Genomic DNA, 23,981 nt, shown 5'->3' with positions numbered 1-23,981 from the left:
TTATTTCACAGGACAAGAATCATTCGCAATGATTGACTTGGAAGATAAATAAGAAAATTATGTAATTAAGAATGATTTTTAAAACTAGTAAAAAGCAGACAAAATTTTTATTAAAAATTTGGAGGTCCAAACAAAAGTATGAAAATGTGCAATGCACATAAAAATACTCTAAGCATATTGAAAAAATGGCCAATCATCTTTATAACAAATTTTGTTTTTTAATGGGTGTTTAGGAATTTTTTATAGTTTTGAAGTGATTTTTATTAAAATATAATTGAGCACTTCTTGCTTTAATGATCTTATTTCGAAGGTCATATTTATGAGACACACACTCACACACCTCTCTTCAACTGATTGATTAACTAATAAAATATGATCTAAAACTTTTCATGTTACTCTATCTTGTTAGTCATTTAATAAAAAATTTATTATTATAAATATTATGAAACCTTGTAATAATTTTTTTTCTCGAATTCACTACCAAATTGCACCTCTTAAATTGAATCTAAACTAAATAAAATCCAATGATAAAACGATAATTACTTTCTGATAATATCAAAACATTGTATTGTCATCAAGTTCACACTATAGCATTAATTCTGGCAAATCAGGGAGCGAGTAAAAATAGATTACAAATTTTCATCTTTAGAAGAAAAAAAAAAATGTGTAAAAAATAGAAACGTATGGATATATTAATTATAATCTGAATTTTAACAAGTTTCGGATAAAAAATTCAATACTAGCTCAGAAAATATTTAATTTTAATCATAAAATTTAAAAAACTTTTTAAAAAATATTTAATTTATATATTATTGCTATAGCCTTAACATATTCCTTTAAATACTTTTGAACAATACGGCAAAACAAAACACATTTACGAACCTTGCAACTCATTCAAACGACCATTAGCATCTTCTGCAAGTTTTTTGGCACGTTCCCTAAGTCTATCAGCTCTTTCCTTTGCTGCACCACTAATCTTTGCTTTATTGTCCAATGCACGAGAAGCATTATTATACTTATCTTCCAAGTCTTGTACATCCTAAAGTAAAAAATAATAAATAATAATATGTTAATAACAACTTAAAAAACACTTTAGTTAGTATCATTTAGACAATTCAATATTATTAAGACAAGGAAGATTAGGTGGAAAAAAAAATCCGAGATCACCAATAAAAGAGAAAAGTTATGACTCCTAACAGCTAAAATTCCAAGAAATTCCATAGAGGAATCCACAGAACTTAAAGCCTTATATTGTTTAAAGCTGAAACTTAAAATGGTTTTTACATGAAAAAAGTAAATGAATAGTTTTAATTTAAACTATAAATCATACACAGTATATGTAGCATACATGGCTATTTTTCATATGAAGCAACATGAAAGTGAACAACACACTATAAATAATATTTATAATTCTACAAGAATCGTACATAAAAAATAAAACATAAGCAATTTCAATTCCATTTTTATACATGAAACTTGCAGCAAATACATGCTTTTATTTTCAAATGCAGTTACATTAATTTTGGATTGACTAACAATGCAATGGCTTTTTAAACTATGACAAAAAATTAGTTTGGATGCTATTAAAATTAAACTTTCAACACAAAAGATTTTACAGATTTTAAATTCTTAATCTACAAATTTGGTTACAGAACCAGCGTTTTCAAACAAAAACATTATCAAACATAAGGTTCTAGCAAAATTTCTGAACAAGTAAGATTTTCGAATTCATTTCCTATCTGCAAAAAACTGTAACTGATAATATTATCATATATATACAATATTACCTTACTAGTTAACTAATAAAAATAAAATCATGTAACATTACTTTTTTTAAAAATAATTTTGAAATTTAATAATTTAAATTTTTTTTATATAACCATCTTTCAAGCATTAAGTAGTTTTAATAGTATTTCCACAGTAATTTGCTTAGAATGTAATGTGTTAAGTTAATGGAAATAAATAAGAGGCCTTCAAACTTATTCACATAAACAGCTTACAATAAAATAAATGAATGAATGCCTGTATATTTCGGTGCGTTGCGAAAAATTAAAGCATTCGAGTTTATAAAAAACGCAAGAGGAAGGGGTGAATTTCAATGCAACTCAACATATATTTGACTAAAATAAATAAATACATGTTGCCATATCAAAAACTACAAATACAGATTGAAATTCAGCTCGTATAGTATTAGGATCAGACTTTCTTTTTTTTTTTAAATTTAAATTTCTCTCAAAAACTCCTGTTTAAATATTGCAGATTTTATATTTAATACAAGACAAAACAGTTCCTCTTTAAAAATGAGTTAACAACCACAAATTAATAGGTTTGCATCACAGTTTATCAGGTATTCCAATCATGATAAAGATAAATGATGAAAGGCAAGCCAGTGCTTTAGATAAAATAAATAATGAATATTATGCCAGGGATTCAGATAAAATAAAATTAGGAATATCACTAGCAAGGATGGGCATACTATAAATGAATGATTAATCAAATAAGAAAAATGTTCATGTTTCATCTGACTTTACAAATTGTTAATTTTAATGAAAAATCTAAATAACTAAATCAAAATTTGAGAACAAATTTAGTAGCATATTATTGATATTTTATTTCCAAAAACAAAAATTTTGAAAAACAATTCAAAATCATGCAAAGGTGATTTTTAAGGCATTAAAAAAATACAGTCAGAAGTATAGTAAACAAGCTATTAAATTGGTCAAAAACATTCTGTAGTATATAAAAATAGATATATTATGTAATATATCAGAATAGATAAATATACATCACTTTTGTAGATAAACAAGAAAACTGAAAGTAATCCATTGAAAACTAAGAACTATAAAAAATTGCATTATGTATAAAAATAGTATTTAATACATACTTTTTCAGCTTGTTCAGCTAGTTTGCCTGCAACACTGGCTTCAACTGCAGATTTCTTCGCATTTAGTTCATTTTCAGTGAATTTTTTCTTCAGTGTATCCAACCTATCCTGCATGTTTTGAATGTCATCAACTGATTTATTAGCAATTTCTTGTGCAGCTCTAGTTTCCTGGGCAATCTAAAAGAAAAAAAGAAAAGAAAAGAAACTGAAATACCAGATATAAATTAAACTTGCTATCCAATCTAATAATGTGGTTTTTAATAGCTGTGTTGCGACATCAAAGGGCAGATGCTCGATTCTCAAGACCAAGATGCAGCTCGATTTTGATATAGATTTTAATAAATGAGTCAAAAGTCCTGCCGCCATAAAAAAGATCAACAACACTTCCCATATCGATTATGAAATAAGATAAACGTTTCTTATTTGTTGTTGTGTCTACCTTTCTCTGATTATTTACACTACATTTGATCAGTTGCTAAAATCTACATAAATAAAAACAAGAAATTTAGCATCAAAAATACTCAAATATAAGTTAAACCACTGAAAATATGTTTAAATGAACGAATAAAAAATAACCCTTTTATGAGTAAAACATATTTACTAGATGATGGCAGCATCTAGGATGAGAATAAATATTGCCATGAAGATGAATCGAAGAAAATTTATTCTGAGGATTTAAATTTTAAATCTTCAGAAAACTATAATGTACATTTATAATTAAAATGACACTTTATGAACAATTAGAACAATGAAATCAAAATTCAACAAGGAAGCACTTGGTATTCTTCATTCACCATAAATTAAAATAGAAATTCCAAATAAAAATTTCAAAAAACTTAAAAGAACTTACATCAGCAAGATCAAGACCAGCTGCAGTAATATCATTGTTAGCTTTATCAATAGCAGCCTCTGCTTTCTCCTGCGCCTTTTGGGCTTCTTCCAATGCATCAAGCACTTGTTTGGCAGTGTCAAGAATTGCTTCAGCATTTTCTCTGCAAATCATAACAATAACCTCAGTTATCAATTAATTTTTTTAAAAATGCACCTGAGAATACGAATAAATTCTTGCAAAATCAAATCCGAGCCTAAACATGTTCATTCAAAATTAATACGAATACGTATATTTCATTTTTTATCCGAGGAAAAATATTATTTTGAAGATTTCCAAAACTATCAATGGTAGAAAATATATTGATACATAATTAATGTAATGCCAGCCATTACATTTTAAAGTTCCTCCAACACATATATCAAAAATTCTATTTAATGTTTTAAAACCCTTCGAACAAAAATTAGAAATTTGATTAAATTTTTTTTAAACTGGAAATTGAAATTAATCCAAATAACAATGTCCCAGATATAAAACTTAACTTATTTACCTCAACTTTTAAATAAATCAAATAATTTTAGAGTATGTTGAATTCACTTCTCTAGGTCCTAAGACTTCGACATTTCGAACTAACCCCACATTATGGCTAAACAATATCTCAAAATATCTCTCTCGAAAATGAGAATTCTCTCACTGAAAGTGCTTTCTCTTACTTTCATGTCGATGGAAGAAAAGGTTTGCACTACTTTTTGAGAGTTCTTCACTTGTGATATAGTATGATTAAGAAGTTAGTATGTGAATAGTATGATTAAAACTATAATACTTTTGCAATAAATCTAATATACCCAAACATATGTAATGCAAACATTAAAAGAAAAATCTGAGTAAACCTTTATAAAACCCATCAAGATAAGGTTAGAAATCTAAATTACTCAAGCTATACTTAAAATATACACATAAAACATGAGAAAAATTAGATTCAAAGAACCAAGCAATTAATATATCAAACATGGCACAGGCTTGTCAGGAACATAAAAAAACTGAACCTCATAAAATAATAAATCGCGCCAAATATAAACAGCAAGAAGTAAAATAAGTATAATCAATTGAGCAATAAAAAGAACAAACTTATGCAAAATATACTTGAAATAATAAAAATATTTTTAAATTATTACATAAAAGAAAATTAACCGATTTCAAGAATCATAAAATTTGATTCAGAAAATGCAGGAATCCGTGAAATTTTATGTGTGATATATTTTATTCCAACATAAATCCATCATCTTAAACAAATGTTTTAAGAATTAAATACATTTTTTTTTTGCCATCTTGAAAGATATTTAATGATTTGCTATTTAAGGATTTGGTAGTTCACTATGTAAAATAACAAATATTTAAATTCTTGTACAAAAATTTTTATAATAATGTTCATAAATTTAATTATTAAAGTTCTAAACATTCATATGATACATAAATAAAACAACATATTACTCACTTTGCCCTGTCAGCCCTAGTTTTTAAAGTTTGAGCTTCAGCCAAATCACCTGCAGTGGCATTTAAAATTGCATCAATATTAGTTAGACTAGCAATTGTATCATTGATCTGTCGAGCTAACCCAGTAATTTGTTCTGGTTCCAAAGAAATAGAAAGCCGCAAGCACTAGAAAAAAATATAGATATAGTTACATGCAAATTTTGAGTCCTACAGTAACAAAATTCAAACATCTACAAAAATTTATAAAAAACTCCACTAAGAGAAATAAAATTTTTGAGATAAAAAAATCCTAAAAACAAAATTTTAAAAATTTATGAGAAGTCGCTTCCAGCTCTTAAAAACAGAGCATTCCAACAAACTTTATCATTTGCAACTATTGAAGTTGCAAATGATAAAGTTTAAAGATTCAGAATTAAAAAATTCAATCTTGAAAAATTAGTATAGAAAAACCCAGCGAAAATTTAGCTTTATTTTAAAATTGAATGTTAGATTTTTCTCACCTACCATTTTAAAAGCTAATTATTAAAAAAATCACTAGCTATTGTTAGAAAACTAACCTCATGTGCCAATTGAGATTTAAAAAAAAAATAATACAATATTAGTGTTCAGTATTTTATTGGTATTTTTAAATTTCCATTTTCTGACTTCAGTCAGAAAAAAAAAAAATACTGCTTAAAAATGATTAAAATCTTGATTATATTTTGAACAGCCCTATGCATAAAATGAAATCAATGTCTATGATAAACATATAATAGATGTTAATCAAATATAAGACAAAGCTATCCTCCTGAAAAAGAAAGACAAATAGAAACGTACTTCCTCAGCAAATTCTCTTATTTCTGCTGGTCTTGCTCCGCCAGCTTCAAGAAACTGTTCAATTTTATCTAACAATTCCTCTACTGCTGCAGTAGCATTTTCAGATCTATCTTTGGCTGCTTGAGCACGCTCAAAAGCTAATCTAGCTTCTTCAAGAGCTTCATCAGCATGCTTCCTGCTATCACCAACCTAATAAAACATCAAATATTTTGAAATTATATAAACAATCACAATGACAGAAAAAAAACATTGAACAAATGAAAAATCTTAAAATTCAATTCTTAAAATTTTCTCAAACAACAACAACAACAACAAAAAAAAATCGCAAGAAGTTGACACATTCATATACAATTATTAATATAAATAATTGTAAATGAAATTACATAAAATTACTAAACTGTCAATTCATTTCTCAACAACTAATTTATCACAGTAAATAACTTATTAGAATAAGTATTTTAACAAAGCAAGAAATAAAAATACCTCAGCTAACAGCTGTTTAGATTTTTCCTCTTTTTCTCGTATTTCTTTTTCAGCCTTCTTTGCTAAATCAAATGCGTTATCAGCTCTAGTGACCGCTCCAAGAGCACAACTGAGCCCCCCACATTTATCACATAATGCTCCACCACATAAAGAATCACACTTAGTAACAGTTCCACGCCCATCACAAACCTGAAACAAAATCATAAAAAGGTATCAATATATTTTAGTTAATTATTAATTCTGAATAAATGTAAAACTTATTAAACCCTTTGACTGCTATGGGCGCATATGTGCCTCCAGCGAGGTCTCTGGCTGTTGACTGCTGTCTCAAGTATATGTTCAGAAATTATTATAATTGCATATGTCCAAAAATCGTAGAAGTCTTATATCTCGTTGAGACAAAAATGAAATCTTATTTATATGACCACTTTTTTGTTATTTAATTTGATTCAGCCTACCATTTCGTCTGATGGATAGACGAAAAATTTGGACATATAGAAAATTTTAAATGCAGCAGATAATTTGAAATGAAGAAAATGTGTTGTCTGCAGAAAACATAAAAGAAAAAGGGCTACTCTACGCAAGTGTATAAATCAGATTATGTGTTGATACTTATTTTAAAATTCACCATACACAACTGAACTATTAATTCTCCTATTGTTCTTCTTTATTAAAAGAAACATTTTGTTTATATAGAGTATTTATGCTACTTACTCGTTATTTGTTAAATTTTTCAACATAATATTCAAATATATACATTATAATAATCAAATAATGGCACTTTAAAACTTTACAATTAGTGAATAAACAATATATATTGAAAGTTTTAAAAAAAATGTAGGATTCTTTTTGGACTGAGCAAAGTAATATTAATTGAAATGTACACTATAATATAATGTGTTAATACACCGCCGACTAGATCTATATTGTACGAAAAAGTATCCAGCCCCAATGATCGCTACTGCCGGCTTAGAACTTAGGCTTCAACTTAGAAGAGTTAGCAGACAAAGGGTTAACAAACATTAAATAATACATTTTTAATAAAAACAAATGATAATTACTATGTTATTCAGTCCAGGTATTTCATTTTCAATTGCAAATATTTTCCCAGCAATCTTATTTAAAGCAGCCTCATTATCCAGGTAGGTCTGATTATATAAATTTGTTGCTTTCTCTAACAATTTTTCCGTCCTACGACGGTGGCCTTCGGATTCATGAACAACAGCTCTAGTATCTTCTACCTTACGCTCTGCTGCATCTGAACGTGCTTTTGCTTCTTTGGTTATATTGAATGCACCTATGAAAAAATTTATGTTAGTTCAATGCACGTAAACTGAATGTTAGAAGAATTATCTAAAAATAGTTTTATGCTATTTTTTTAATGGCATATGACACATTTTCAACATAAATAAGAGAATGATTTTTCAGAATTTACAAACTTTTTAAGTATAAAATAAAGTAACAGTATGAAATTTATAATTAATCCACATATTTAAAGAATTTTCAAAATCTTTAGCAGGCATTCTATGAATGGTTCCATATAAAAAAAATCACTTTGTATTACTTCTGTGCTTTAACCGATTACTGCAGGAAATTATAAATAAAAAACAGTATACATAACATCGAAAAATAAGAATACTATAAATAATATAAATTCATCAAACAAAAACATTTCCGAATCATCAATATTTTTTTGGCAGATTAAATAAATTAAAATAATTTACGAAGATTCAAAAATTTTAAATACCTTCAACATTTGCTTCTTTCAAAGATGTGGCATTGCTTTTTAAAGCTTGTGCATCAGATGTAAGGTCATCAGCTCTTTTACGCAAATCCGTCAAAGCCAAATTAGCATCATATATTCTCTGAGTAGTGTTTTCTAATTCTCTATCAATAACGTCTAAATGATCTTGAGTAACTGTTAAGTTTTGCCTAAAAAACATGCATAAATAAGGGAAAAAAATGTGTAAGCCTAAACTTACTAATCAACATTTAAACAAATTGAATGAGTTTCTAACATTTTACAGATCACAAGTGCAAAATCACGACACTGATAATTTATATGATGAAAAAATCAGTTTCATTACTTATCAAAGAGAAAAGTAAATTTATCATACACAAAGATTGAAATAAAAAAAAGGCGTTTCTAATAAACAACACTGCAGGGATTCTAATAACTTACATAGTTAATGATATTATTATTCATCAAGTAAGAAACTCCTTAACGGAATTAACAGATATTAAGATATCATTCAAGGAGTAGAATTTAACGGCATAAAACAGAAAAGTATTGAAGCATGAAGTGGTTTTAACAAAATATCAATCTTTCCAGTTTCAGCCTTTGGGAAAATCCTTACTATGGTAAAAGCAATTACATACTTAAAAAAAAATATCATATAAATAATAATTTTACTAAACATAATTAATTAAAATCTAATCACTTGTCCAGGGCTTCCCCTCTTACTGAAAAGAAAAAAAAAAAAAAACAAGGACAGTAAAGGGCCTTTTTTTTTTTTTTTTTTTTGGAAATTCAATGACAATAAAATTACATACTTTAAATAAAGGATGCAAATAATAAATCAAAATAAAATATTTTCACTATTAATTTTCAAATCCATTATTAATTTCTTGCTTACTAAATGCTTAAGGGAAGATATCTGTTATGCTTATTTTCATAATTAATAAGCATAAACTTGCCGCTCAAAGTGGGTTTCCAGATTATTTCTCAAGGAATATCAAATACTTTTTCGAAACACCGAGTGTAGCAAAAACATTTTTAAGGACCATGGGAGCTCTGTTATCAGATACATTAATTCCATAGAATGAGTGATATTCTAAGTAATAACTTACCAGATAGAAATGTTTTAGATATAATTAATCAATTCAATTAGTTTAACTAATTTTATAGGCAGAGAAACGAAATTAATTATTTTCCTTACACACACCTAAGCATATCAACCAAATCTTGTAGATCCTCTATGTCTGCACCAGTGATGTTTGCATCAGCAAGAATTTCCCTAACTTCTTCAAGTTTACCTTCTATAATCGAAAACTCTTTCGAATAAGCACCAGTGACTCCAGTTTGTTTAATATCACTGGCTTCATCCAGAAGTTGTCGAGTTTGATCTAAAATTCAAAAAACATGTATATTTAAAACAAATAAACGAACTCTGAAATTTTATTAAGTTAAGACTAAATATAAGGACAACACTAAACCTGTCTTATGGTAAATTAGTGAGAACTTTATTACAAAAAAAAAAAAAAAAAAAAAGATGCATTCTTTACAATTAATTTATCACGAACTACCATTTTCCAATGAAATTATTTAGAGTTTAATCATGTAATGAAATGATTAATGAATGTCTTGGAGAGAAGAAAATAAGTAAAGACTAAATTTATTTAAAACTTTTTTCTAATATCTTATACAAATTAACATAGATAAACAAAATTATGTTGAAGAACAGAAAAGCTTAAAAAAAAAAAAAAAAAAAAAAAAAAAACTATATTGAACATAATTTTACTAGTATGAATAGTATCCACTCTTTAATTAATGATAGCATAATAGATGCAAGAATATATTACCTTCCAATATTATTGTGACCCTTAATGGGTGCAATAAATAAAGGAGTCCACTTAATAAGGATTAAATAAATTGGTTGGATAAATATAAATCTTAAACACAGAAATATGTATTAAAGAAAATGCATTATGTTTAAATAAATGATAATTGCAAATATTCATAAGCTATTCCAAATATTGGAGAATTCAACTAAATATTTCTGGATGTATAAAATGTTTTTAGCATTCATTTACAGTTCATTGTTACCTGCTAGAATAACTATTCTCTGACTTTGTCACTATTAATGCTTTCAAACGTAACTACGCTTTATTTTTTTAAAATTATATTTTAACATTAGATTAGATGTAATATTAGATTATTATTATTAATATCAGATTAAAAGTCGTTTCAAGTACAAACACATTAGCATAATAAATCTATTAGAGGCCCATCTATCGAAGATAATAAATAGATTACTTTAAAAACGAACATATCAGTAAATATAATTTATACGGCTAATTATAAATAGCTTTGTTTCAGCTGTAATCGAAACTATACAAATCGGCACAGTACTCAATTAATATTTATCAATAATATTACTGATTTTAGCTTTCTCCATTGAAGTCTAATTTGATAATTCCTCTACCACTTTATTTTTAATTACATCATTTAAAATGATCAGCTATTAAGGTACCAATCCATAAAAAAATAACGTGTCAAACACAAATCAAGTTTTAAAAAATTATTTAATGAAATAAAATGACTTAAAAAAGTAGAAATTTAAATAAAATAATAATGATAGATTTTTTTTTTCAAGTGGCAGCCAAACCATCCGATATTGTTAATAAACACATGAAAGAAAATCCTAAAATCTTAAAATTTATTATTTCACAGAAACGTGTATCTACTCTTCATTTTTAAAAATCAAGCTTAAACAGGCACATAAAGCAAAGCATATAATAATATGTCCTGCCAATGAATTTCTTCTTAATTGATCTAACCATACTGCATGACCACAGAAACAGGAACCAGATTAAAAAATGACTACGACAACAGAGATGGATATGGAACTTGTAGCTGTTACCAAGGTCTTCTGCTGATGTTTGAGACTAATGTAAAAGAAAAGCAATGCAGTGAAGAATTTCTCGTGAAAAAAGAATGTTTGAAAACAACTATGCTTTTGCAAGTCAGTGGTTGTATCAAAAGACTCAAGAAAAAATTCAGAATTCAAAAACTAAACTAAAACTGAAATTCTAACTTAAGTTATGATGAACGGATTGATCTAGTGGATTCATAGAAAATGTTAATTTAATTTAAACTACAATAATATCAATGTCTTATTCTTGAAGGCATCTTTTCTGTTGTATCTAGAATCAATAACATACTGATTGCAGCCTTTAAATGATAAAATACATTATGATGTTATTTAAAATCTTACCTGCCATTTGCAAGAAAGGTTCTTTGAAAGCATGAAAAACATAATAGAATTTTAAGATAATAGTCAATTAAAAGGGTTTACTGATAAATATACTTTTTAAAATATGTTGATCAGTTTTGGGAAATTTAAAACAATAAAAATGCAAATAATATGAAAAGGTACCTTTGAGCTCTTGCAAAATAGCATCCCAGTTATCGAAACATTCCCCACATGGATCACAGAAAGGTGCATTTCCATAATAGCCTCTAGCACACATGTCACAATTTTTTCCAGCAATACCGTCTGAACATATACAAGAGCCATCATCTCTCCGACACTGCAATGTTCTCGATCCTTCTCGGTTGCATTCACATGCTAATAGTTAAGGAAGAAATTAAATGTTTCAGCTTTTAAGGAACATAAGTATTTTTAAAACATATAGCAATGAAACAAATATTTTAAATCCTTGTAACATAAGAAATGCATTAGAAAAATATATTAAAAATAAACATCAAATTTTGCAGTTTTCTAATCATTTTGCAAAGAAAAAATAAATTATGAAAAATACAAGGAACCAAAAATTATAAAATGACAAAAGAAAAAGGCCTGCCGCATCTATTAAAACTGCTTTTATAAAAACATTTTTTTTCCTCCATTCTTCTTTTATATTAATTTGAAATTTTCTCATGGCAAAAATGAATTAAATTGGTACAGGAAACAACATTCAAAATAAAAATTTATTCCTCTCACTATCAAATGATAAAAAATACTTTATAACACTATTTTAAAATTTTGATTCGTTTTTACAAATAGTAAGAAAAGTGAAGAATGTTAATTCGTCTCATAAGATTGAAAATTTAGTAAGGGAAACAAGAGGTATGGACAAAATAATTTTCAGAAATAAAGTAAGATTTCTTTTGAAGAGACCTTAATTAGAAAATTGCAAGTTTAATTTAAATATGTTCCAATTTCAGAACATTTCTAGACTCATAAAATACAGTGCTTCATATATTAAGGTCATTGCTTGTTTTTTTAAATGAGATTCTGAATACTCATTGAAGATCACACTATTAAAATAATAACTACAGCATAAGAACTTACCATAACACTGCACATGAGGATCTCCCCAATAGTTGGCTTGACATTCGTCACACTTTCGACCACCATATCCATGTTTGCATGGACATTGTCCATCAAACTGCAAAATAAGAAATTTTCCAATTAGACTCTGAATAAAGCATGGATTTACAAATTATATGAATCAGAATTTGATTAAAAAATAATTGCACATAATTATCAAATTAAATAATGAGTTCAAGAAAAAGAATTCACTTTTCAAGCTAATTTTATTCTGATATATAAGATATAATGAGAAAAAAAAATGACACACTAATTTTTACCAGCATTCTTCATTGTCTTAAGTTGAATATAAAAACATTTTTAATTCATAACTAAAAAAAAATTTGAGCAAACTTTTAGCACTTTCCCACAAAGAGGGGAACTATTATTCTCTTACACTATTATTCTCTTACACACACTATTACACTCACACTCTCTTACACTATTATTCTCTTACATGTAAGAGAATAATAGTGCTAATTCTCAAAATTATATTAAACAAAACTCAGAAAAAATTCGTGTATTTTTCTGATTACAAGTGTAACTTTGTCCCAACAGATATATTGCAAAATAAAATATGTATGCATGTTTATCATTATAGTATTTACATTTCAGAAATCTTTTTACATGTCATAATACACTGAAACAATGAATACTAAATGACTACATGATTTGGTGAATAATAGTTCTTATTGTCTTTGGGCCCAAGTCATAATATAATAAGAATTGTTATTATTCACTAAATAAAATATTTATTTAGTAAAAGATTGTCATATTCTGATTTGAAGATGGACTTTGATGGATTCTATTTAATTCTGTGATGAAAAAGATGATGCAACAGAATAAGAATGATGATAGACATCATATTCATGAAAAGTATTTTGCCACAGATATTTGTAGAAAAATCAAAGATATGACTATAGAAACTATTATTTAAAAAAATGACGAACAATATGAAATAGATAATGATTTTACCTCATTGCATTCAGGAGCAAAGGATCCTAATGGGTCACAATCGCATGGCACACAACCAAATCTACTGCTTATGTTCCAATGATGAGGTGCACATAAATCACATGACGTTCCAATCACATTTGGTAAGCATGGGCACTGCCCTGTTCGTTTATCACAAATTCCGTTGGCGTCTGCTGTACCAAGAGCGTTGCAAACACATTCTAAAAACACCAACATGAATCAATGTTAAAAAGAATGACTAGAATACAAGTGTTTACTTTTAATCATCATCTTTGGCATTCTATAGAAATGAACGAATATAATAAAAGAAAAACAATTTAAAACCTATTTTCAAAATAATAACAACTCCCGAAATATTTAAGATATAAAATCACATACATAAACGATATACATCAATTAACATTTTGTTAGTCTCGCCTTAGTTCCTAACTATCTTCGTTAGTCTACTTAAATTATGTATATATATCTATATTATTTTATTACTAAGCTATATTATTTACAAATGTTAGCAATACATAGTGGTGTATCTGACAGATATATCGCGAACATATTTGTTTGAAAAAGATACGAGGCTAATGGAGAGTAAATAAGCTTTGCAAGCCATGGTAAATTTGTAAACCAATTAAAATTTATAAATTATTTCATAAAGAAAATGTTTAAATGTTATTTCATAAAACATGTTTTAAGTGAATAAATATGCTTTTTTCACTTAAAAACACAGTCACGTTTCTTCTTCCAGCAATGTTTTTCAAGTGACTTGACAGGATGTTTTTCCATCAATTCAGAGCAGGAATCCTTAGTCAGGACTCAAGACATTATTTAGTAATAAGAGTAGAATAATCTAATATTCAAAAGGCCATGCCTAACTCTAGTGAATGTGTAATTTTTGTACAAAATTCTTTCACTGAATTATTTCAAAATGTTTCTTTTGTTAATTCTTCTTTATAAACAACTATTTTTTTTTTTTCATTTAGTTAAATGGCAACAGCTTGTATATTATGATTTAGAGAGAGTGTAAATAGTGAGAAGTAATTTCGTCATCATTAATAAAGTTTGTGGATGTCATAGTGGCTTTCTCTTCTTTTTGAATGCAGGGTATTTTTTTTTTCATTCGTTTCAGCAATGAGATACCCAGCTCTTATCTGTACTCCAGGCCGAAGAAATTGAGATTATCGTAAATTTTTTAACCATTTTGACTCAACATAAACAGAAAAGAGAGATAAAGTGTGTAGACATAAACACAAAATAAGACAAGTATAAAGCTAAAATATAATAACTACTGAAATTAAGTATCTTCTCTCTAAATATTTCAGAAGATGAGAAAACAAATTTATTTATGAATGATTACATTAGCAACAAGTAAATTTCGAATTATAAAAAAAAAAAGGTGGATATATGCATTACTGCACTGATATGCACAATGATGAGAAAGTAAAAAAAAGTGCCAAACAATTTTATCAAAATGAGTTTGGAAATGCAAAGTTATAATATACCAAAAAGACATTATTATGGAATCAAGCAACAATTTTAAATTAGCATATAAAATGCAAATCAATGATTTTATATGTATATAGAAAAAAAAATGACTTTAAAAAGTAATGAAAAAATAAACCATGAAAAAGAAACTTTTCTACCATACAACCAAGAAGAAATTTAAGACTTAAAAAAGAAATAAAGTTTTTAGTAACATTTTACATTAAGACAGGCTTCACTTTTAAAATTCAGTAACACTGAGACATACTTAAACATTCTTGTCGAGTTGCATCACCATAAAATCCATCTATGCAATATTCACAGTGAGGTCCATCCGTATTATACAGACATTTCAAGCAATTTCCTGTCTCAGGGTCACAATTTCCGGCAACAGTTTCGTCAGTATTTCCACTGCACTCACATTTTTTACATGTTCCATTAGGTACGGTTGGTTCGCCATAATAGTTATTGGCACATCGATCACACCGTTCACCTGAAAGTAAAAGAAATTTACTTGAAGATAATATCACACTATTATATATATAAATAATCAGATGTAACTCAAAAATACATCACAGATAACCATTTAAAAATTTACATTATTCTGGAGCAAGAAACGAAGTCTTTCCCAAATTATGTCTATCACTTATTATATTAGAAATATAATAATTCTGGCAGTTCTTTTCTAGAAATCAAAAAATAATGAAGAAATATCGAAATAAGTCACAGAAAAAAAAAAAACCCATTTAACTCCCAATTCACTGTTCATTTTAACAGTCAACTTTAATACAAGAGGGACATTAAATTTCACTTGAATAGTTTTCAAAATAGTAACTTGAATATTATATATAATATGATTAATTTAGTACATGAACAACAGCATTAACTAATATCATTTTTTAGTATACAATAAAAAAAATCTCAAGGTGCGATTTTCTCCCCTCTTACAGTACACAGTATTCAGAGATCTTATTATGTGGTACTGAAAGCCATTTGATTTTTTAAAACACTAAAATTCTAAATCTTTCAAGGCTTTTCAACACTGAACATACATACATGCCGCAACTTCTGACAAATAAGAACTAAAATCAAATATAGAATGTAAAATAAACTTCCTACAAGTATCAATAATATCCTTGCTTATATTTACAGAGCAGAGGTGAAGGCTTTTGGTTGAGTAAAAAATTCACTTCTAAATAAAGAGGTAATAATACAAAATCAAAGCTTTTTTAAACACACGTTTATTTCGATGTAAAAAGAATTATTTAAATTAACAATCTGGAGAACACACTAAAAATCTATAAGTATGAGACAGTGCTATAAGTACTTAATTTCAATTACATTCACAGTATATTTTAATTTTTAATAAATGCTTAGAACTTTTCTTATTCATTATGGTTTACATTGTTTACCATATTGTGTGCAGCATTTCACGCATTTATGCGTTTTTTTTTTTCTTTTGAATTTTAGATTTTTTTTAATTTAAAAAATGCTGCATGTTAGTACACTAATAAAATCATCAAAGTAAAGGATGCAAAGCTAGTTTTTGCTTCTGCGGTAAAGGAAATGTTTAAACTCAGGAAAGGAATTGAAATAATTAAAAATCTTAATAAAACATTAATTGGCAGTTTCGAAAATCATTAATTGGAAACAATGTTAAAATTGTAAACTTGCACTGGGAACAAAAATTAGTGAAGTCATAGGAGAAATTCTGTAACTAATTTCGCAAACATGAAATTATTGAAATTAAAAACACTATAGAACATTTTCAATCTAATGAAATGGATAAAAATGTGCTAAAATAACGTGAAATAAGTGAGGCAATGAAGTTAAGTAAAATAGAATAACTTTTATTTTACAAAAAAGAAAGGAAATAGTGAATTTGATCAGTTCTCCAATATTTTTTTTCTCTCATTTATATGAAACTTCAAAGTAGCAATTTAAAATTATCTAATAACGATTTAAAACAGAAATAATTGTTTTTCTCTTTTTATGAGATTCAAAAATCTAGTACTTACCAGCATATCCAATATTACACAAGCAAATAACATTCTGTGTTCTGGGATCAAGTTCACAGCTTTGTGCATGGCTAAGTCCACTCTCTGCAACCCCAGGGCATGGGCAAGGGCGACATGGAATTCCAACACCAATCCTAGGGTCCCCATAATATCCAGTGTCACATCTAAAATGTTAGAAGACAGAAGAAAAATGAACTTTAATGAGGCTTTTTAGAAATAGATACAGTAACAGCTAAACATTACACAAGGCAACCTGAACAAATAGCTAAAGAATATGAAAGCAGTAACAAAAACGAAAACTTCCGGAAAGAGTAGTTTTAACGTGAAATTTTTTTGATAATAATGTCACAACACAAAAATTTTTATTTGAAGATTTATAAATATATATCCATAAAATAAAACCGAATCATTGACAGAAAGTTGTCACAGTTAATATTATTGTAATATCTTGATGAAACATTATTGCAATAATAATTCCAACCAAATGGGATGAATTACAAGATCTTATTTATAAATATTATAGCATACTTAAAATGCAGAAGTACAGTAAAGAAGATCCTTTCCATATATAAAGTTCAGATAGGACTGAAGAACAGTTATAATTGTGAAATCTGACTATGTAATGTGCGATTATATTATTTATACTATCTAATTTCATGTTCATTCTTAAGACAGAATAAAGATTTTCAGCCTGTAACATTTTTTAATAGAACACATGAAAACCATGAATGAATTATGAGCAAAAAAATTGCAATTAGAACTATACAGTTTCTGAACATCTTATTAAAAGAAAGATCTATTACTAATGCATATCAGGAGGCCCTATTTTTGTTGAAAAGAATGCAATGCTTTTTATGAATTCAACTAATGAAATCAGGTATAATCTATGAATTAACTTAACAGTTGGTTACAGTGCTAACAAAATATGGCCTATGTTTTCATGCAAAACAATAACACTATTAACAGAGAATTTTTTTCTCCTGACACATGCAATATTACAAATTACTGCATTAGAAATTATTAAAAATGAAATAATTTATTACAACATTAAAAAAGAAACTGTCATAAAGAAAAAAAAAACGCTATTAAACTTTTGAATAGGATTTCCATTGTTCTTTTGAAATTAATTTGTAAGACAAAATCCAAATGAAACCGAACGAAATTATAATTATTTATGATTAATAAGGAAATCATTAAAAAAAGCAATAAAACCTTAACTGATAGTTTATCACCCAAAAAATCAAATTTAATTGTTGTCTTATGAATTAATGCTACTTAAAAATACCAGAATTTCACTAAGTAGTACATATTTTACAAATTAAAATTTGCTTACTTTAATATATTAATTTATTTATTTACATCAATTATTAATAGCACACTAAAGTTGCGGGAAATACTTTGAAGTGTGGAAACTTAAAACTCTCAAATACTTGCACAGTTTTTAAAGTGACTGAATGCTCAGTAATGAAAATATAGTGCTTAGCGGAGCAAATTATTCATTTAAAGTTCTGATTCACTTAGAACTGAATTGCAAAATAAACAAATACAAAAATCTAACAATAGTTATTAGTGATATTTTGAACTATACATGTTCAAAATAATCAAAATATTAAATATGCACTGCAATGACTTGCTATCAAAAATATTCCATTATTTTTATATCTCTTTAAAAGGAAACTGTTAGTTACAACAAAATGAAATAAAAGTCATTAAAAGGTTGTTATTAATTTCAGTGCAATGTTAAACATAATTTTATATATATAATATATATACAAACATTTAAACTGATACTTGATTAAACAGTCTACATTCAAATAAACCAAAATGAGTAGAACCATGGTAAAAATTACTGTAAAACTCTGCCCCATTGACAGAACAACAAGCAAGGAGTTCCATGAGAAATATTATTGTACAAAAAGAAAGTGAAATTTTATGAGCCCAAAAGAATTTGATGTTGGGCACTTCATGATTCATGCAGTATATTAAACAGTATAGCTATTTAATTTTTTCTCGTGCATTTTAAAAAGCCATAATAATCGGCTACTCTTTTCGAAAATGGTGAATAAATAAGAATGAATAATTCTTTTCAAATAATTTAAAAGAATATTTAAGAAATCCCATATTAATAGTGAAATAAATCCTGAAATAAAGTATATAAGAACAATAAACTCAATTTACAAAAATAAATAAGAAATATGTATTTAAAAAAATAAAAAAAACCAAGGCAATATTTTTACCTATCACATTTTGGGCCAGCAGTAAAATCTGCACAATCAATACAATATCCAGTTCTGGCATCGCAAATTTCAGCATGACCATTGCAATCACATCGCTGACAATTTGGATAGTTCCAAAAGCCTGGCTGGCAATCCCCACACTGTCTTCCATATGTATTTGGTCGACATTTACATTGGCCTGTCAGTGCATCACAGAAGTTGTCCAAGGATCCTACACTGTTACAATCACATGCTGAAATAGAAAGATATTGAATTCTATAATTTTTTTCTCAGTTTTTATTTCTGGAAAAGCATGATACGCTTTTATATAATATAATCATTTCACTCCATCAAAAACACACACACACACATTTTTTTTATATATATTTCTCTCTTTTGAAACTTGCAAATTAATTTTTCCACCTCATTTCAGTATAATATTTTAAGCCCAAATCAGTTATGCAAATATAAACTAGACCACTTACTGGAAATATAATATATACTTAAGTTTCAAAAAAATATAAAAGAGGATAAAATAATGGTAGTCAAAAATTTATCCAATTTTGTTTTGAAAAACATACATACAAAAATAAATGTAAAAACTTAATTTAGAAACTATTTGATAAACATTTCCTAAAAACTAACTGTATAAAGCATTTATTAACGGGAATATTTTTAATCAGCCATAATTCTTTTTGTTTACTTTTATAGCATTAAAACACAGAATAGGTTAATGTTGAATCACGATTATTCCTTTTTAATGAGATTGTAAAATCTAGATACACTATGTTTTGACTTCTTATGCCTCTCTTTTGTTGTTGATGTTGCTTGATAACACAGAATGGCAATGTATAAAACATGATGCAAGAAAATAAACGAAGCACAATAATTCAAGAATGATACAAAACAATGGACTCGATTATATAACAAGGTAAAATGAAGTTTTCGAGTACATATTTTTCTTTTGTATCCAAACATTTCATATATATTTCTGTCTGATATGCATTGATATTTCTACTTGAAACTAAAGGGACCTTAAAATGTCTCTTTTCAGGTAATCTCTTACAACATAAATAGTAGAAATTTCTACTTAAAAAGTAAAGCTTAAATTTGCTTGTTCAAAAAATATAACATAAGCCGCAATGGCTCAAACAAAATGCATATATTTTAGAAACATAACAAAAAATAGTATCTATATCAATATTAGAGAGGAGCAAAATGTGATGATCAACAGATTTAACAAAAATGAAAAAAGCCAATGACAAGTAATTTGTAACAAAGAAATCTTAAGGATTTTCTCCATTTCAAAACACAAGAGTTTGCAACCAACTCTTTTACATTTATTTAATTTTATTTGTCGTTTTAGTTTCCAGATACGATTTTCTTTAGGCAAAATTTACAGGAATCTTTCAGCAATTAATGGCAAATCTAAACAAAAATTTCATATGAATTTAATAGTAAAATATTTTTATTAAATTTTTAGCAGTTTTAATTCATGCTTTGTAACCAGAGTAATGAATAAAAAGGAAACAATTGTAAAATTGCAACTTACGTCTACATCCTGATTGTCCGAAGCCATAAGTTGATGGAGCACATCGATCACATCGTCGTCCAACAACATTGGATTTGCATGTGCATTGACCTCCAAGGTTTTCACAGCTGGTACTTGTTGAGCCAGTTGGATCACAGGCGCACTCTACATAAATACCACAATAAAACAATGGCATATTTTACAAGAATTAAATGTCACCATTTTTACCTACTTCTCACTGTCTTTGATATGCTGCATTTCATGAAAAACAGGATTAAGGATGAATAAGTTATTTGTTACAAATGTAATTGATATTAATTTCGTTAGTAAGTATAATGCAAGCATTTTAAAAAGAATTAATTGTTAGCACCACAGGCTTACCATGAGCTTTATCATAAACATAAAAGCCAATGCTGTAAAGGTATTTTTTACAAACATCATTTGGTAGAGGTCTCACAACAGAATAGAAAGCTGACCCACATCGAAATCGCTCAAATTCTTGGCGCCTGTATTCATTAGCTGCAGAGCCATGAAAAAAGGGAATGGAATCAATTCTTGGGATGAAAGCTATCTGAAAGGCAAAGGAAACATTAAAGTGACGTTGTATACTTATGCATACAACATGAAATATACATATAATTATAGGGGGAAAAAATAGATATATCATGAATCTGTTAAAAAAAATTTACAAAATGCTTCCCTAAAATATAGAAAATAATTAAAATTCAATATCATGCCATTTACCATACTAGATGATAATTTAAAAATCAAATGCAATAAAGATTTATGTTAACAGATTTTTGAAAAATTCAAGAACACAATTATGTACAGTGATATTTTAAATAAAATGAGAAATTTAAAAAAAAAAAAACATTTTAATGGAAATCTGGTTCAAGATTGACTTGCAATTCTTTTTCAATATAGGGAAAAAAGCATGTCAAGATAATGAGAAAGTATGTTCAATAGTCTCAGAACATACTAATCATAAAATCTCTGCAAGGCAAAAAGTATCAGTATCCTGCATTTAATCTGCACTAATAGCAACTGAAGCATATATTCAATACAGCTTGTTTGGTTCATATTGATACACGAGATAATTTATTGATACTGAGAGTTATAAATAATGTAAAGTCGCAAGAAAAAAAAAAAGGAGTCACCAAGCATTATTTCGACATTGTTCGTCTTACAATTATACAAAGGTATCATTCAAAAGAAGTCAACATACCTTTAAAAAGTTTCAAATTAAAATTTTCGTAGGGGACCTATGTAAATATTTAAATGCGAATAAATTTGTTCTTATTTCATTTCTATATATTGAAATAAGAACAAACTTTAAAATTTCCAATGGCAACGCCTATTTTTCTCACCGAATTTCGAAACTACATAAAAAATTGTGCTCGGAAACCAAGTTTCATAAGTTTAGATCTATTCAAAATTATGAGCTAAAATTTTAATTTTCTAATGTTGAAATAAATATTTAGATTTTCTTCCACCAACTTGAAAATAATGTAGCACTTGATCCGGCAATTTTTGTTATAGAAATGTAAAGTATTTTGCAAACTTTGCACGCATATTTATAATTAAAAAGTAATTTTAATATGCAATAAAAATTTTCAAAATTAAGATTTAAAAATTTTGAACAGCAATGCATATGAATTTGGGCATAAATCAATAGACAAGGCCATTTAACGTTGGCATGCGAAATTTCAGCTTATTCCTATTCAGCTTATTTTCCGTTATATTAAATTTTCAGTATTATCTCTACAATGTCAAATTTTGAGGCACAATCACAAATGTCTAGTTGTCAATAGTTTTTATTTGGCACTTAAACTATACTGATGATGAATTTGTGGTATCAAATATTATTTTTCACCTAGTTGCAATGCAAGAATATAAAAGAAATTCCAGTGGTTGTAAAAAATATCAAGTAAAAAAAATGCTTTCCACCGCAATAATATTTTATTAATAGTCACTTCTTTTAAATCTAGTGGAGAGTCTCTCCTTACAGAAGCTGGAATTTTTATTCTTTCGCTCATAGAGTGCCACTTACAAAATATGAGAAAACACTAAAAGTTGGAAATTTTTTTCCTAATAAATACTTTACTTCTATTCATAATTAATGCAAAACGAACTCCATATTTCGTAACAAGAAAAAGCCCAATCTTCTTTATTTAATATTTATTGTTGTTAGTTCATTCAAGATTTCTTATAAAAGATTTAAATTTCATAAATTAATCTGTCATATTTATAATTATTATAAATCTATATATAATCATAGAATTAAAAAAAATTCAGGCATCAAAATTATTAGATAAAGCGTTTAGTATTAATTTTTTCGATGCAAAAACATATTTACATTTATTCTATATACATGAGAATTTTGATGATTTACAATGTATTGATTAATACTTTTGATTACCACAATTTTTGTCAGCATGCATTTGCGAATTTTTTACTCTGTATTTAAATGAAGGACAGAAGAAGAATAAATAAACTTAAGAAATCAAATTTAAATTTACTTGAATGTAGAAATGAATAAACTGCTTGAAAAATGTTTTGTAACAATTTCCTTTGATAAGTAAAAATACTTCATTACAAAATAGTACACAAAATTTTGAATGAAATTTATCATTTTTTTAAAAAGATATTTACAGAGAAGACGAGAGATTTTAAATGACTCTTAAAATATTTGCAGTTAAAATTTATTTCATCTCAATTATATTCACAATCGTGATTTGTCAAGTAATTGTGTTTAAGTGAATTAAGCACTGTTCCTTTAAGCTTTTGAAAAGGAATTTAAAGTTTTAAGAATAAATGCAAAAAATCAACTATTAGCTACATCTATTTTCATGCTTTTAAATATGTTTTTTCATATAAATTACATTAAGATGCATTAATATGATTTGTAGCTCTTTTTTTATTTATTATATTGCTCTACTTAATAGTTTTGGATGATAAATGCTATAATTTTTCTATGCCAATTTCTCTGAATTCATTTTGCTGGGGTTAATTAAGAAGTGTCTAATATAAATTTTCAATTATTAAACTGGTTACATTTTAGAGACATCCTAAGGAATAATTATTCTCGTAACACATAATGTCCCACAATTAATGATGCAAGAAATATCATGACTTTTCAAGGATCTTTTTTAAAAAAATTCAAGAGC

The 23,981-nt window shown here is 27.0% G+C and overlaps 1 protein-coding gene across 1 annotated transcript in view; it reads right to left on the bottom strand.

Moving 5' to 3' along the window:
• The window catches only part of LOC129958217 (laminin subunit beta-1-like), a 58,112-nt gene that overhangs the window by 3,131 nt on the left and 31,000 nt on the right, over positions 1-23,981 (bottom strand). Inside the window, exons 14-30 of the mRNA XM_056070499.1 lie at positions 21,196-21,385; positions 20,836-20,979; positions 19,305-19,536; positions 17,068-17,231; positions 15,318-15,542; positions 13,577-13,776; positions 12,584-12,680; positions 11,666-11,857; positions 9,452-9,632; positions 8,254-8,438; positions 7,568-7,803; positions 6,507-6,695; positions 6,024-6,212; positions 5,209-5,372; positions 3,735-3,876; positions 2,885-3,061; positions 883-1,039 (exon numbers count right to left, since the gene is read on the bottom strand). Coding sequence (XP_055926474.1) covers positions 883-1,039; positions 2,885-3,061; positions 3,735-3,876; positions 5,209-5,372; positions 6,024-6,212; positions 6,507-6,695; positions 7,568-7,803; positions 8,254-8,438; positions 9,452-9,632; positions 11,666-11,857; positions 12,584-12,680; positions 13,577-13,776; positions 15,318-15,542; positions 17,068-17,231; positions 19,305-19,536; positions 20,836-20,979; positions 21,196-21,385 — 3,064 coding nt within the window. The remainder of the gene's footprint in view (positions 1-882; positions 1,040-2,884; positions 3,062-3,734; positions 3,877-5,208; positions 5,373-6,023; positions 6,213-6,506; positions 6,696-7,567; positions 7,804-8,253; positions 8,439-9,451; positions 9,633-11,665; positions 11,858-12,583; positions 12,681-13,576; positions 13,777-15,317; positions 15,543-17,067; positions 17,232-19,304; positions 19,537-20,835; positions 20,980-21,195; positions 21,386-23,981) is intronic.

Source organism: Argiope bruennichi, chromosome X1 (genome assembly GCF_947563725.1).
Source record: "Argiope bruennichi chromosome X1, qqArgBrue1.1, whole genome shotgun sequence".
Lineage (NCBI taxonomy): Eukaryota > Metazoa > Arthropoda > Arachnida > Araneae > Araneidae > Argiope > Argiope bruennichi.
Note: the sequence above shows the minus strand (reverse complement) of the source record. Positions and strands in the feature narration are given on the sequence as shown.